Below are 15373 nucleotides of genomic sequence, written 5' to 3'. Positions count from 1 at the left end.
CCTGCTGAGTTCCTCCAGCGTCATCATGTTTATCATCCAGATTCCGGCATCTGCAGTCCTTTGTTTCTCTGGAAACATCCCGCAGGTCCCAGTGACCCAGTGTGAATGTGACTCCCTACCCTGAATTAGTTCTGCTGCCTCAGTCGGGTTATGACAGTGTCAGACTGCGCCACAGACCTCACTCTCTTACCCCGCTGTCGACCTCTATGGCTGGGGAGCTGGTTTCTTTCATCCCCTTTAAATCTTTCCCCTCTCACCTTCAACCTCTGCCCCCTAGTTTCAGACTCCCCTGTGCTGGAGAAAAGTCTGTGACTGTCCACCTTTTCTGTGCCCCTCGTGATTTGATAAACCTCCATAAAAGGTTGGTGAGTGAAAACATGTGGGCAGGAGATCTGTGGCACTGATCACGGACGAAGAGTTCCCTTCCAGACCTGTCACTCAAATCTGCAGCAGGAGAAATCCGGCTCAGAGTCTCTCTGTTTCGGCACCGTGGGCCCTCTTGAGGTTCTAACCCCAGTGGATCAGACGCAGGTAACAGGACAGACCTGTGCCTCAGTGGTTGCTGGAAGACAGGTGCTGACTGACACCAGCACGCTGTTAGGAGCTTCACACTCCAGCTCACAACATCCCCAGCGAGAGGGAAGAGCTCTCCCCAAACACCACACGGCGAGAAGCTGAGGAGCGGAGGTCAGAGTCCGACGGGTCCTCCCTCCCAGCATGGTATCCAGGGAAACTTGGTTGTGTGGGTTCAGAATTGGTTCACCCATAGAAGACAGAGGGTGGTGGTAGATGGAGCGTATTCTGCCTGGAGGTCGGTGACCAGTGGTGCTCCACAGCGATCTGTTCTGGGACCCTTGCTCTTTGTGATTTTTATAAATGACTTGGATGAGGATGTGGAAGGGTGGGTTAGTAAGTTTGCTGATGATACAAAGTTTGGTGGTGTTGTGGATAGTGTAGAAGGTTGCTGTAGGTTACAACAGGACATTGACAGGATGCAGAGCTGGGCTGAGAAGTGGCAGATGGAGTTCAACCCGGATAAGTGTGAAATGATACACTTCGGGAGATCAAATTCGAAGGCAGAATACAAGGTTAATGGCAGGACTCCTAGCAGTGTGGAAGAACAGAGGGATCTTGGGGTCCACATCCATAAATCCCTCAAGGTTGCCATGCAGATCGATAGGGTTGTTAAGAAGGTGTATGGATTGTTGGCCTTCATTAGTTGGGGTATTGAGTTCAAGAGCCATGAGGTGATGTTGTAGCTCTATAGAACTCTGATTAGACCACACTTGGAGTATTGTGTTCAGTTCTGGTCGTCTCATTACAGGAAGGATGCGGAAGCTTTAGAGAAGGTGCAGAGGAGATTCTGCAGGATGTTTCCTGGATTGGAGAACATGTCTTATGAGGATAGGTTGAGCAAGCTAGGGCTCTTCTCTTGGCTAACACAAGGGGGCATAATTTTAAGGTGATTGGAGGAAGGTATAAGGGGGATGCCGAGGGTAAGTTTTTTTACACAGAGAGTGGTGGGTGCGTGGAATCCTCTTCGGCAGAGGTTGTGGGGCAGATACATTCGGGACATTTAAGAGACTCTTAGATAGACACATGAATGATAGAGAAATGGAGGGCTATGTGGGAGGGAAGGGTTAGATAGATCTTAGAGCAGGATAAAACGTTGGCACAATATTGTGGGCCGAAGGGCCTGTACTGTGCTGTAGTGTTTGATGTTCTATATCCGACCCAACCACGGGAGCACCCGCCCAACACCAATCCCCTTCATCAGGACCTGGTCCGTGACCCCAACCCATGGCATATCGGAGAAGCTGCTGTCCACACCCTGCCAGGGAGTGCGCTCCAGATTCCCGCCACCCCCTGGGTGGGGGTGGGGTTGGGGAGGTTGATTCCTGAGCCAGACTGGAAGGGCGGCCTTGACTGACACTGGGCCTGGCTTCAGGCAGCGCCCTCTCACCTGAAGTTAGCAGTTCTGGCAGCACTGGGATATCAGCAAGGTTGAGGAGATTCGGTACGTCACCAAAGGCTCTTGGCGAACTTCTATGGCTGTACGGTGGAGAGCATCCTGACTGGTTGCATCACCGCCTGGTGCGGAGGCTCCAATGCGCAGGATCGCAAGGGGCTGCAGAGGGTTGTAGACTCAGCCAGTTCCACCACGGACACCACCCTCCCCACCATCGAGGACATCTTCAAGAGGTGGTGCCTCAAGAAGGCAGCATCCATCACTAAGGACCCTCACCATCTGGGACCTGCCCTCTTCTCGTTACTACCATCGGGGAGGAGGTACAGGAGCCTGAAGACCCACACTCAACGATCCAGGAACAGCTTCTTCTCCTCTGCCATCAGATTTCTGAACGGTCCGTGAACACGTCCTCGTTTTCCCTCTCACCACCCCCCCCCACTATTTATTTATTTTTGTGATTTATGGTAATTTTATGTCTTTGCGCTGTACTGCTGCCACAGGACAACAAATTTCATGTCATGTAAGTCAGTGATAATAAGTTTGAATAGAACATAGAACGGTACAGCACAGGAACAGGCCCTTCGGCCTACCATGTCGTGGTGAACTAATTAAACTAGTAATTAAATGCCCAACTAAACTAATCCCTTCTGCCCACACAATGTCCGTATCCCTCCATTCCCTGCACATTCATGTGCCTATCAAAGAGCCTCTTGAAGGCCTCTGTTGTATCTGCCTCCACTCCCACCCCTGGCAGCACATTCCAGGCACTGCTCTCTGTGTAAAAACTTGCCCCGCACATCTCCTTTCAACTTACCCCCTCTCACCTTAAAATCATGCCCTCTAGTATGAGACATTTTGACCCTGGGAAAAAGATACCGGCTGCCTACCTATGCCTCTCATAATCTTATAAACCTCTATCAGGTCCCCCCTCGGCCTCCACCTCTCCAGAGAAAACAACCCAAGTTTGTCCAACCTCTGCTTATAGCACATGGCCTCTAATCCAGGCAGCATCCTGGTGAACCTCTTCTGCACCATCTCCAGAGCCTCTACTTCTTCCGATGATGGGGCGACTAGAATTAAATGCAATACTCCAGATGCAGCCTAACTAGAGTTTTATAAAGCTGCAACATAACTTCCTGACTCTTGAACTCGGTGTCTCAACTAATAAACGCAAGCATGCCTTACACATTCTTTACCACCCTATCAACTTGTGCAGCCACTTTCAGGGAGTTAATGGACTTGCTCCCCAAGATCCCTTGGTACATTAATGCTGTTAAGGGTCCTGCCATTAACTGTGTACTTTCCCTTTACGTTTCATCTTCCAAAGTGCAACACCTCACACTTGCCCGGATTAAACTCCATCTGCCATTTCTCTACCCATCTCTGTGACAGGATATCCCACGGCATTTGGAAAAAGATGGATACTTGAAAAAGAATTCAGCAAGTTTCCATTTGTGCTTCTGTTACTGCTTTGTCTAATTTTCTTCTTTCATTTAGATGATAACTAACAAAAACACAGAAAATAGGAGGCCATCCAGCCCTGAGCCTGCTCTGCCATTGAGTTCCGTCAGAGTTGGTCATCCAATAAAAGCCCACACAGACAGAAGTCAAGGTCAGAGTGAGGCCTGGAGCCTGAGGTACCAGCACTGACAGTAAGCACCACACATCCCCGTACTAATAGCCGAGTTCCTCTCTGTGTGCCTCCTGGGATCTTCTGGTGTGAACAACCAGTGGTTCAGTCTCCAGTGACGTTGCTGTAAACTGTCCCATCCCTCATTTTGTAAAGGTGCTAAATTTTAAACTCCAAGTGTTGCTAACTCACAGGAGACTGAGAATAAACGTTGAAAGATGTGCTGCAGGTGATAAGGATGCCTCACTGCTCTGGAGACACACGAGATTCTGCAGCTGCTGGAATCTGGAACAACACACGCATACAAAACGCTGGAGGAACTCAGCGGGTTGGGCAGCATCTGAGGAAGGATCTCGACTGTTTATTTCCCTCCACAGATGCTGCCTGACCTGCTGGGTACTCCAGTGCTTTGTTTGTGTGTGTGTGTGTGTGTGTGTGTGTGTGTGTGTGTGTGTGTGTGTGTGTGTGTGTGTGTGTGTGTGTGTTGCCTTGTTGCTCCGCTGCATGTGGGCAAAGCAAGTACGATTGTGACCGTCTCCACACTGCAAGTCTGCTGACGAGCGAAGGTGACCTCTGGTCTCCAGCCCGGTTCTCCCTGGGTGCAGAAGCGATGAAGTGGTGGATCTCTGTACCAACTCAATGTACCCGCACTGTGTAATGAATTGATCTGTACGATCGGTGTGCAAGACAAGTTTTTCACTGTACCTCGGTACAAGTGACAATAATAAACCAACACCAATACCAGAAGGAGAGCTGCTGAAGGGGACAAGTCAGGGCCAGCAGAGGCAGCTGCTGTGTCTCCTCGCTGCCCGCTGTCTCCTCTCCTCCGTGATCAGACAGGGGGGAGAGGGTCTGCACAGATTCTCTCCAGGGAGGTGCGCAGAGTGGGTGAACATGTCGGCCTGCTGTGGAGAATGTGATGATCCTGCTGGTGGGAGCCTCCCCCACCCCTACTGTTTGCCGTGGCCTTATCCTCACCCTGGTTCGGAGACTCCCAAGCGGGTTCAGTGCAGCTCCCCTCACTGCTGACCCGGAGCACTGGTTGTCCATTCCCCGCCAAGGATGCTGCCAAGGTCTACATTCCAGCTGATCAATGAAAACAAGGACAGAATTGTTGTCGGCACATCAGGTGTGACTTATGATTTCTTTGAAGCAGCGAAGGGATTTGATGAACTGTAGTCTCATGCACCCTCCGTTCATTTGATTTACTTTGGGTTCAATCCATTTGAGCAGACGCTGCAAACGTTGCCATCATTGGACCCATAGAACCATAGAACAATACGGCACAATACAGGCCCTTCGGCCCACCATGTTGTGCTGACCTTCAAACCACACCTAAGACTATCTAACCCCTTCCTCCCGCATAAATTCCTCCCGCAAAAAACTTAAATTCCTCCATATGCTTATCCAACAATCTCTTGAACTTGATCAACGTATCAGCCTCCACCACCACCCCAGGCAGCGCATTCCATGCACCAACCACTCTCTGGGTGAAAAACCTCCTTCTGACATCTCCCTTGAACTTCCCACCCATTACCTTAAAGCCATGCCCTCTTGTTTTGAGCATTGGTGCCATGGGAAAGAGGCGCTGGCTGTCTACTCTATCTGTTCCTCTCTATATTTTGTACACCTCTACCATGTCTCCCCTCATCCTCCTTCTCTCCAAAGAGTAAAGCCCTAGCTCCCTCAGTCTCTCCTCATAATCCATACTCTCTAATCCAGGCAGCATCCTGGTAAATCTCCTCTGCACCCTTTCCAACACCACCACATCCCTCCTATAATGAGGTGACCAGAACTGGACACAGTACTCCAAGTGTGGCCTAACCAGAGTTTTGTAAAGCTGCATCATCACTTCGCGGCTCTTAAACTCGATCCCACGATTTATGAAAGCTAACATCCCATAAGCTTTCTTAACTACCCTATCCACCTGTGAGGCAACTTTCGGTGATCTGTGGATATGAATCCCCAGATCCCTCTGCTCCTCTACACTGCCCAGAATCCTGCCATTAACCTTGTACTCCGCCTTGGAGTTTGTCCTTCCAAAGTGTACCACCTCACACTTCTCCGGATTGAACTCCATCTGCCACTTGTCAGCCCAGCTCTGCATCCTATCAATATCCCTCTGTAAGCTCCGACAGCCCTCCACACTATCCACAACACCACCAACCTTTGTGTCATCTGCAAACTTGTTAACCCAGCCTTCCACTCCCTCATCTAAGTCGTTAATAAATATCACAAAAAGTAGAGGTCCCAGAACCGATCCCTGCGGGACACCACTAGTCACAGCCCTCCAATTGGAATGCACTCCCTCCACCACAACCCTCTGCTTTCTACAGGCAAGCCAATTTTGAATCCACATGGCCAAGCTTCCCCAGATCCCTTGGCCTCTGACCTTCTGAGGAAGCCTATTATGTGGAACCTTGTCAAACGCCTTACTAAAATCCATGTAGACCACATCCACTGCACTACCCTCATCAATCTCGCACTACCTGATGTTCTCTCTCTGGTCTGATAGTCAACCATTCCTCTCCACCTCCTTCCCATCCTCACCAGCTGTCCCCACTGTCATTCAATCCCATGGGAGCTTCATCCTCCACCGTAAATCTGGCATGGTAGTGTAGCAGTTATAGTGCCGGCGACCCGGGTTCAATTCCCACTGCTGTCTGTAAGGAGTTTGTACGTTCGCTCTGTGATTCTGCATGGGTTTCCTCCGGGTGCTCCGGTTTCCTGCCACATTCTAAAGACGTATGGGTTAGGAAGTTGTGGGCGTGCTATGTTGGCGCCGGAAGCGCGGCGACACTTGCGGGCTGCCCCCCAGAACACTCTACGCAAAAGATGCATTTCACTGTGTGTTTCGATGTACATTTTGTAAGATCTTATCTTATAAATACCTTCAGAGAGACTGTGTTCATCAAATTCCTTCATTGCTTCAAAGAAATTGTAAGCCCGAACACTCTACGCAAAAGATGCATTTCACTGTGTGTTTTGATGTACATTTTATAAGATCTTATCTTATAAATACCTTCAGAGAGACCGTGTTCATCAAATCCCTTCATTGCTTCAAAGAAATTGTGAGCCACATCTGACGTGCCTGCAACAAGTCTGTCCTTATTTTCATTTATCAGCCCACAATTTTCCAAAGGCAGCTTCAGTTTTGCCCCACACTGTTTTCTCCATTCCGCTGCCCTCTGGTTTGCTCCCTGATCTTTGCGTTTGCCACCCTCCAGTCTTCTGGCACCACTTCTATAACCGACGGGCACTGGACAAACCAATGCTCTACGTTGCCTTTAACCCCACAGTCGGACCACTTCCTTTATTCCCCAGCCGCCCAGGATGGTAAAATGTCGGTGGGTCGAACCTTGAATCCGACCGGTAGCTCTGTGATCTACCGACAATGAAACCAGAGACACTCAGCAGGTCAGGTCACCTCTGCTGAGGCAGAAGGAGAAGGAACAGTTCAGAGCAAAGACCCTCCCTCTGGACTCAGACAAGAACAAGGCCATCAGGAGAATTGGTTCTCTCAGCTTAAAATTGGATTTCCATTTTTCAAATCTCCAAGCCAGTAAAATATCTGGATTCTTACCACTCCTCGCAGTCTCTCATCATCTTATCTCCTCTGGTGTAGATCCGGTCACTGAATTTGCAGGGACAGTCTTCAGGGAAGATACATTGCTCATTGTAATCCAAGACCATTCCCTCTGGACATATGCAGCCGGATACACACTCAGACGGTGTCTGTGGACAGAGGCAAAGGGTTCATCAATTCCACCCTGAAATCATTCAGGTTAGTGATTGTGAGAAAGAGAAGGCCTCCACATTTCCTACTCACACAGGAAATTTGCGTGGCGATCATCTGGCAGGTGGGTGCGCACGTTGTCCCATACTGGCCCCGTGGACCATGGGCACAGCTGAAGTAAAGCTTTGGAAGCTCGCAGGTTCCTGGAAAGAAACACGTCCTGATTAGTGTGAGGCGATGGATTTTGGGGTTCTCGTAGGGGTTAGGACATTCGCTGTGAATGGGAGGGGAGCATTGAGCATCGTGGGCACTGCCCTCCCCACCATCGAGGTCATCTTCAAGAGGTGGCATCTCAAGAAGGCGGCATCCATCATCACCCGGGACGTGCCCTCTTCTCGTTACTACCATCGGGGAGGAGGTACATGAGCCTGAAGACCCACAGTCAACGATACAGGAACAGCTTCTTCCCCTCTGCCATCAGATTCACGGTAGTGTAGCGGTTAGCACGACGCTATTACAGCACCAGAGACCTGGGTTCAATTCCCACCGCTGTCCGTAAGGAGTTTGTACATTCTCCCCATGTGTCTGCGTGGGTTTCCTCCGGGTGCTCCGGTTTCTTCCCACATTCCAAAGACGTACGGGTTAGGAAGTTGTGGGCGTGCTATGTTGGTGCCGGAAGTGTGGTGACACTTGCGGGCTGCCCCCCAGAACACTCAACGCAAAAGATGCATTTCACTGTGTGTTTTGATGTACATGTGACTAATAAAGAGATCTTATCTTATTTCTGAACGGTCCATGAATCTCGTTATTCCTCTTTTGCACCAATTATTTATTTCTGTAATTTACAGTAAAGTTTATGTCTTGTGCTGTACTGCTGCCGCAAAACAACACATTTCACCACATGTGCTGGTGATCATGAACCTGGTTCTGAAAGAGACCTTGGGGTACAAGTCCAAAGATCCCAAAAGGTGGCAGAACAGGTAGATAGGGTGGTGAACAAAACACATGGCACACCAGCCTTCATTAGTCTGGGGATAGAACACAAGATCAGAGACATTATAGTCTGATTTTGTTAAGCGTTGGCTAAGCCACAGCTGGAATATTGTGCGCACTTCTGGTCACCACACCGATAGGAAGGATGCGTCTGCAGCCAAGAGGGTGCGCAGGAGATTCACCAGGATGTTGCCTGGGACGGGACGTTTCAGTTATCTGGAGAGACTGGATAGTCTGGGTTTGTTTTCCTGGAAGATGGGGTGGGGGAGGGGTCCTAATAGAAGTAGACAAAATCATGAGGGGCATAGATAAGGTAGGTAGTAGGAAAGAGAACATAGAACACTACAGCACAGTGCAGGCCCTTCAGCCCACAATGTTGTGCCGACATTTTATCCTGCTCTAAGATCTATCTAACCCTTCCCTCCCACACAGCCCTCCATTTCTCTATCATTCATGTGTCTAAGATTCTCTTAAATACCCCTAATGTATCTGCCCCCACAACCTCTACAAGTAGTGCATTCCACACACCCACCACTCTCTGTGTAAAAAACTTACCCCTGACGTCCCCCTTATACCTTCCTCCAATCACCTTAAAATTATGTCACCTCATGTTAGCCATTTTCGCCCTGGGAAAAAGTCTCTGACTGTCCACTCGATCTGTGCCTCTTATCATCTTGTGCACCTCTATCAAGTCACCTCTCATCCTCCTTCTCTCCAAAGAGAAAAGCCCCAGCTCACTCAACCTATCCTCATAAGACATGCTCTCCAATCCAGGCAACATCCTGGTAAATCTCCTCTGCACCCTCTCTTAAGCTTCCACATCCTTCCTATGATGAGGTGACCAGAACTGAACACAACACTCCAAGTGTGGTCTAACCAGAGTTTTATAGAGCTGTAACATCACCTCACAGCTCTTCTACTCAATACCTGGACTAATGAAGGCCAACACTCCATAAGCCTTCTTAACAACCCTAATGACCTGCGCGGCAACCTTGAGGGACCTATGGACGTGGACTCCAAGATCCCTCTGTTCCTCCACACTGCTAAGGGACCTGCCTTGTACACCTCTGTCAAGTCCCCTCTAATCCTCCTTCTCTCCAAAGAGAAAAGCCCTCGCTCACTCAACCTATCCTCATAAGACATGCTCTCCAATCCAGCAGCATCCCGGTAAATCTCCTTTGCACCCTCTCCAAAGCTTCCGCACCCTATTTCCCCATGGCAGAGGTGTCCCAGGCCAGAGGGCAAAGGTTTGAGGCGAAGAGCAAGAGGCTGAAGAGCCAGATCCAAGGAAGAATGTTTTCACCCAGGGTGTGGCAGGAATCTGGAGCGCACGGCCTGAGTACGTTGTGGAGGCAGGTCCCCTCCCAACATTTGGGGAGAACCTGGATGAGCATTTGAATCATCCGGGCACAACGGGCCACAGACCAAGAGCTGGTAAATGGGACCAGTGCAGGTAAGAACGTAATGGTCAGCATGGCCTTGATGGGCTAAAGAGCCGATTACTGTGTTTTGGGACCCTTGGACAAATGTTATTTCTTTCATTAGGGAACACGAAAGATCATTTTCATTTCTAAGATCAAGAAGAACCAATCAAACAGGATTACAATGTGAAATTTCTGAAATCATATTTCAAAGGGCAGTTTTCAAAGGATCAAATAAGATAAGATCTCTTTATCAGTCACATGTACATCGAAACACAGTGAAATGCATCTTTTGTGTAGAGTGTTCTGGGGACAGCCCGCAAGTGTCGCCATGCTTCCAGCGCCAACATAGCATGCCCACAACTTCCTAACCTGTACGTCTTTGGAATGTGGGAGGAAACCGGAGGAAACCCACGCAGACACGGGGAGAACGTACAAACTCCTCACAGACAGCGGCGGGCATTGAACCTGGGTCGCTGGTGCTGTAATAGCGTCACACTAACAGAGAGTCTAGAAGAGATTCACCGGGACGTTGCCTGGAACGGAGGGCTGTAGTTAGGAGGAGAGATCGGACAGGCTGGGATTATTCTCACTGGAACATCGGAGGCCGAGGGGTGACCTTATAGAGCTTTGTAAAGTCATGAGGGGCAGGAAAAGCAGAGACGGTGAGAGTCTTTATTCCCAGCAGAGTCTAGAACTAGAGGGCACAGCATTAATGTGAGTGGGGAGAAGTTTCGAGCAGATCTGAGGGTGGTAGTTATCCAGAGCGAGCTGCCCACAGGAGGTGGTGGAGGCAGATACAATGACAACATTTAAGAGGCATATGGACAGGAACTTGGATAGGATAAGAGTGGGATACAGGCCTAATATGGACAGAAGGGATCAGCATAGACAGGCTGCACGGTCGGCACAGACGAGGGGGGCTGAGAGGTCCTGTGCGCCGTGCGATTCTCTGAGATACACATTGCACATCTACGTTTGAAACGTCAGGGAGTTTCACACAACCTCTGGAGATGGGAGGATGTCCCGTGCAGTTCAGCTTTCCATTCCTGCAGTAACTGTGGAGACAGAAGAGAAGACGAAGGCGACTTTCAGCCAATAATAACATGAGCTGCAGCTCACACACAGCGACTTGGATCTGCCAGCCATCGCTTGCTGTGTGGCCCAACTGGTTTCCTCCCTGCGCTTTCTGTGGACCGAGCTCTCTGCGTTCCCCGTGCCCTCTCTTTCTCTCTCTCTCTGTGTGCTCAGTGCCCACATTCCAATGAAACCTGCTTTCCTGGGTGTGAAGGACTCGCTCTGTGCCGCTGGACGTCACAGGGGTTAGGGAAAGACGCCGGCTCCCGAGGCAACTCCAGAAATATTAGATAGATAGATATTTATTTATTAGTCACCTGTACATCAAAACACACAGTGAAATGCGTCTTTTGCGTAGAGTGTTCTGGGGGGCAGCCCACAAGTGTCACCACACTTCCGGCGACAACATAGCATGCCCACAACTTCCTAACCCGTACGTCTTTGGAGTGTGGGAGGGAACCGGAGCACCCGGAGGAAACCCACGCAGACACACGAGGAGATAGGTACAAACTCTTTACAGACAGCGGCAGGAATTGAACCCGGGTCGCTGGCGCTATAATAGCATTACATTAACCTCTACACTACTGTGCCGCCCCCAGCCGGTCTGGTCTGGTACCGGGCACTGGGTCCTGGCTCAGTTTTCCACGACCTTCAAATCACTCACTGCTGGAACAACCGCGTGTTTCCAACTGCTTTTGTTACCTCTGGAGATTCCTCTTTTACGTCTGATATTCCATGTAGGAGTAAACATCTGTGTTGGAGCAGAACTCAGCACTGCCACACAAACTGGTGAAATCTTTCCACCGATGAAAAGTCGCGTCTCATGCTAAGCTGGTGAGGGGATGGAAATGTTCCCTACCGCAGCTGCTGATTGGCCAACATGCACACTCACCAGATCTCATGGTCGATTGTGGTCGATTCCTCTGGGCCCACAAGGTCACCGTTACTGAGCAGGCACTGGCACTTGGATGCCTCCACACAATTCCTGTGAACGTCCAGGTACGTCTGCAGTGGACAAATGCAGCCGTCCACTGGGACATCAATCGCCGTGCACTCAAAGTCTCGGTCCGACAGCGACACACAGGTCCGGTCACACGCCCTGGCATCATAACTGAATACCTGATGATCGGGACACACAATTTCTGAAATAAAGAGACCACTGTCACCAAAACTAGAGAGAAACAGAAGGACGGCAGACACTGGAATCTGGATGAAAAACACAATGATGCTGGAGGATCTCAGCAGGCCAGGCAGCATCTGTGGGGAAAAGCAGGCGGTCAACGTTTCAGGTCAGGACTCTTCTTCAGGATGCTGCCCGGCCTGCTGAGTTCCTCCAGCATCATCATGTTTTTCACGGTCACCAAAGAACTCAGGCCCCTCTCCGAAGCTTTCTGTTCTGCCCTCTCCACCGCTTGGCGCGACCTCTCCCTGTGCAGGCACCGAGGCCGGTACTGAAAGCAGTCACACACTTGCACACAACCCTGGTGTCCCTCTGAATGCATGCTCTGGGATCTGTAACATCGGCAAGAGAAAGAAGATTGGGCTGGTTTAACACTTCACCCCAAAAGGTGGCTGCTCCAATCACGCCGCATTCACTCAGATCTGGCACCTGGAGTCAGACGAGCCTTTGTGGTCCGAGAGACTGAGTGTGAACGGGGCCCATGGTGTTCTGACTCAGCGGGAAGAGTGGGGTGAGTTGGTCGCAAGACTCTCTGCCCTGATCATGTACCGCCCTCGCTCCCTCTCATTTACACGGGTCGCTTCAGAATAATGCTCGGTTGGTCATGTCTGCACTTCTCGCTGCCTCGGTGAAGCAGCCAGCATAATCAAAGACCCCAACTCACCCCGGACATTGTCTCTTCTCCCCCTTCCCATCGGGCAGAAGATACAAAAGCCTGAAAGCACGTACCACCAGGCTCAAGGACAGCTTCTACCCCGCTGCTATAAGTCTACTGAACGGTAGGGTAACATGGACTCTTGACCTCACGATCTACCTCATTATGACCTTGCACCTTATTGTCTGCCTGCACTGCACTCCCTCGGTAGCTGTGACACTTTACTGTATTGTTTTACCTTGTTTGTACTACCTGTTGTAATGAATTGATCCAATCGAACGGTCTGCAGGACAAGTTTTTACCCTGTACTACCTCAATGCACTCTGAATGACCTCAATATATCTGCACTGTGTAATGAATTGACCTGGACGATCGGTATGCAAGACAAGTTTTTCACTGTGCCTCGGTACAAGTGACAATAATAAACCAGTTCCAATGTCCCCTGGCCACACTGACCTTGACTGTCCCGTCACTTCTCCTGCCTTCTCTGCTGCCTCTCTGTCATCAGACAGCCCGTGTGACACACACTGAAGACGGCATCACAAGCCCCAGTCCCAGCCTGGCTCGTTAGTGCTGTACTTCGTCCTGGGATGGGGCCCTCTGTTCACACCTCCTTGTCGTCGCAGCTAGTCCCTCCTCAGTGACGTCAGCCCTGCCGGTGAGTGAGGCTCGGCCTTTGCTGCCTTGGGAGTCTGCTCCGGGGCATGTTAGCACAATGCTGACACACCGTGTGGAAGCGCTCCTTCTCACCAGGGCTCCAGTGTGCACCGACATCTTCCCCGGGGGCCCTGAGGGTCACTCCCACCTCCCCTGAGACACACCAGACTCTCTGGAGCCCAGGACTGAGGCAGTCAACTCCTGAAGGTAGTGAGGTGCAGCAGGGATCCTTGAGAATATGGACAGGCTTCTGACGACGGAGAACATGAATACAGTACAGCAGAGTACAGGACCTTCGGCTCATGATGTTGTGCTGACCTATCTAAACCTACCCCACGATCAATCTAACCCTGCCCTCTGACACAGCCCTTAACCCTCCATTTTTCTTACGTCCATGTCTGAGAGCCTTTGAAATGTCCCTGTTGCCTCTCCCACCACCCCTGGCAGTGTGTTCCAGGCATCCATCACTCTGTGTAAAAAACATACCTCTGACATCTACCCTAAACTTTCCTCCTCTGACTTTAAACGGATGTCCTCTGGTATTGGCCCTAGCTGGCTGTCCACTCTATCTATGCCCCTCAGAATCTTGTACACCTCTATCAGGTCACCTCTCATCCTGCAACGCTCCAAAGAGAAAAGCCCTAGCTTGCTCAACCTATCCTCATAAGACATGGTCTCCAATCCAGGCAGCATCCTGGTAAATCTCCCCTGCACCCTCTCTAAAGCTTCCACATCCTTCCTATAATGAGGCGACCAGAACTGAACACAATACTCCAGGCGTGGTCTGACCAGAGTTCTATAGAGCTGCAACATCACCTCGCAGCTCTTGAACTCAATCCCCCGACTAATGAAGGCCAACACGCCATACGCCTTCTCAACAACCCTATCGACCTGCGCGGTGACCTTGAGGGATCTATGGACGTGGACCCCAAGATCCCTCTGTTCCTCCACACTGCTAAGAATCCTGCCATTAACCTCGTACTCCGCCTTCACCTTTGATCTTCCAAAGTGTATCACTTCACACTTTTCCAGGTTGAACTCCATCTGCCACTTCTCCGCCCAGCTCTGCATCCTGCCTATATCCCGTGGTAACCTACGGCAACCTTCTGCACTGTCCACCACACCTCCAGCCTTCGCGCCATCTGCAAAGTTACCCACCCACCCTTCCACTTCCTCATCTGAGTCATTTATTAAAAATCACAAGGAGCAGGAGTCCCAGAACGGACCCCCACGGGACACCACTGGTCCCAGCTGACCTCCGGGCAGAACACGCTCCATCTGCTGCCCTCCGCGGGCGAGCCAATTCCGAACCCACGCAGCTGGGTCTCTGTGGATCCCCACGCCTCCTGACCACGGCGGCAGATTTTCCCCAGGGGGTGCTCCGTGTCCCTGTGAGTACTTACTGCAGCCTTGCACGGTGTTCCTCCAGCCGTCCAGCAGCAGCCCCTTGGCCGCGCAGGCCCGAGCGTACAACCCCAGGGCCGCACAGAGGAAGTCGGGGGTCCGTGCATAATTACACATCTCAAACAGGCATTTCTGAAGAACGGCAGGATTAGCAACATCTCAGGTAAAGTGCACACCACCCCCTCCCTTCCTCCCTCTGGACGAAACGTGCGGACAACATCATGGCCTGGGGGACGGTTGCCTTGGTGGAGGTAATCTCCGCGGAGGATCTGCTGTGCCGGCCGAATCCTGGGCCGAGAGACCCGGGGAAGCGCCCGAGTGCGCCGGGGCGGAGTGAAGCCGGGGGGTTCCCGCTGGGCGGCCCTCTGGCTGCCTGAGCCAAGGGACGGGGGACGGGGCCCGCCCCCCCGTCACCGGAGGGGGAAGGGCGCAGCCTCTGTCCCTGTAGCGGATGCGGGTCCCTCGCTCAGTCGATGCCAACGGCCACCCAGGGCAGCGCTCCCGTCAGAAAACCGAAGAACCGCCGGTGCGGGAAATCCAGGATAAAACGGGAAACACAGGAAACAGCGGGTCAGGCGGGGGTGGGGTGGGTGTGGTGAGGGGTGGGGGTTTTGGGGTGTTGGGGTGGGTGGTGGGATGGGGGTGGGAAGG

The 15373-nt window shown here is 51.3% G+C and overlaps 1 protein-coding gene across 1 annotated transcript in view; it reads right to left on the bottom strand.

Moving 5' to 3' along the window:
• The window catches only part of LOC127578013 (mucin-6-like), a 121571-nt gene that overhangs the window by 30833 nt on the left and 75365 nt on the right, over window positions 1-15373 (bottom strand). The window contains exons 13-18 of the mRNA XM_052029719.1: window positions 14938-15095; window positions 14575-14854; window positions 13389-13519; window positions 11719-11945; window positions 7429-7609; window positions 7183-7334 (exon numbers count right to left, since the gene is read on the bottom strand). Coding sequence (XP_051885679.1) covers window positions 7183-7334; window positions 7429-7609; window positions 11719-11945; window positions 13389-13519; window positions 14575-14854; window positions 14938-15095 — 1129 coding nt within the window. The remainder of the gene's footprint in view (window positions 1-7182; window positions 7335-7428; window positions 7610-11718; window positions 11946-13388; window positions 13520-14574; window positions 14855-14937; window positions 15096-15373) is intronic.

The sequence above is a fragment of the Pristis pectinata genome, chromosome 14 (genome assembly GCF_009764475.1).
Source record: "Pristis pectinata isolate sPriPec2 chromosome 14, sPriPec2.1.pri, whole genome shotgun sequence".
Classification (NCBI taxonomy): domain Eukaryota; kingdom Metazoa; phylum Chordata; class Chondrichthyes; order Rhinopristiformes; family Pristidae; genus Pristis; species Pristis pectinata.
This window is presented reverse-complemented; position numbering and strand designations above follow the sequence as displayed.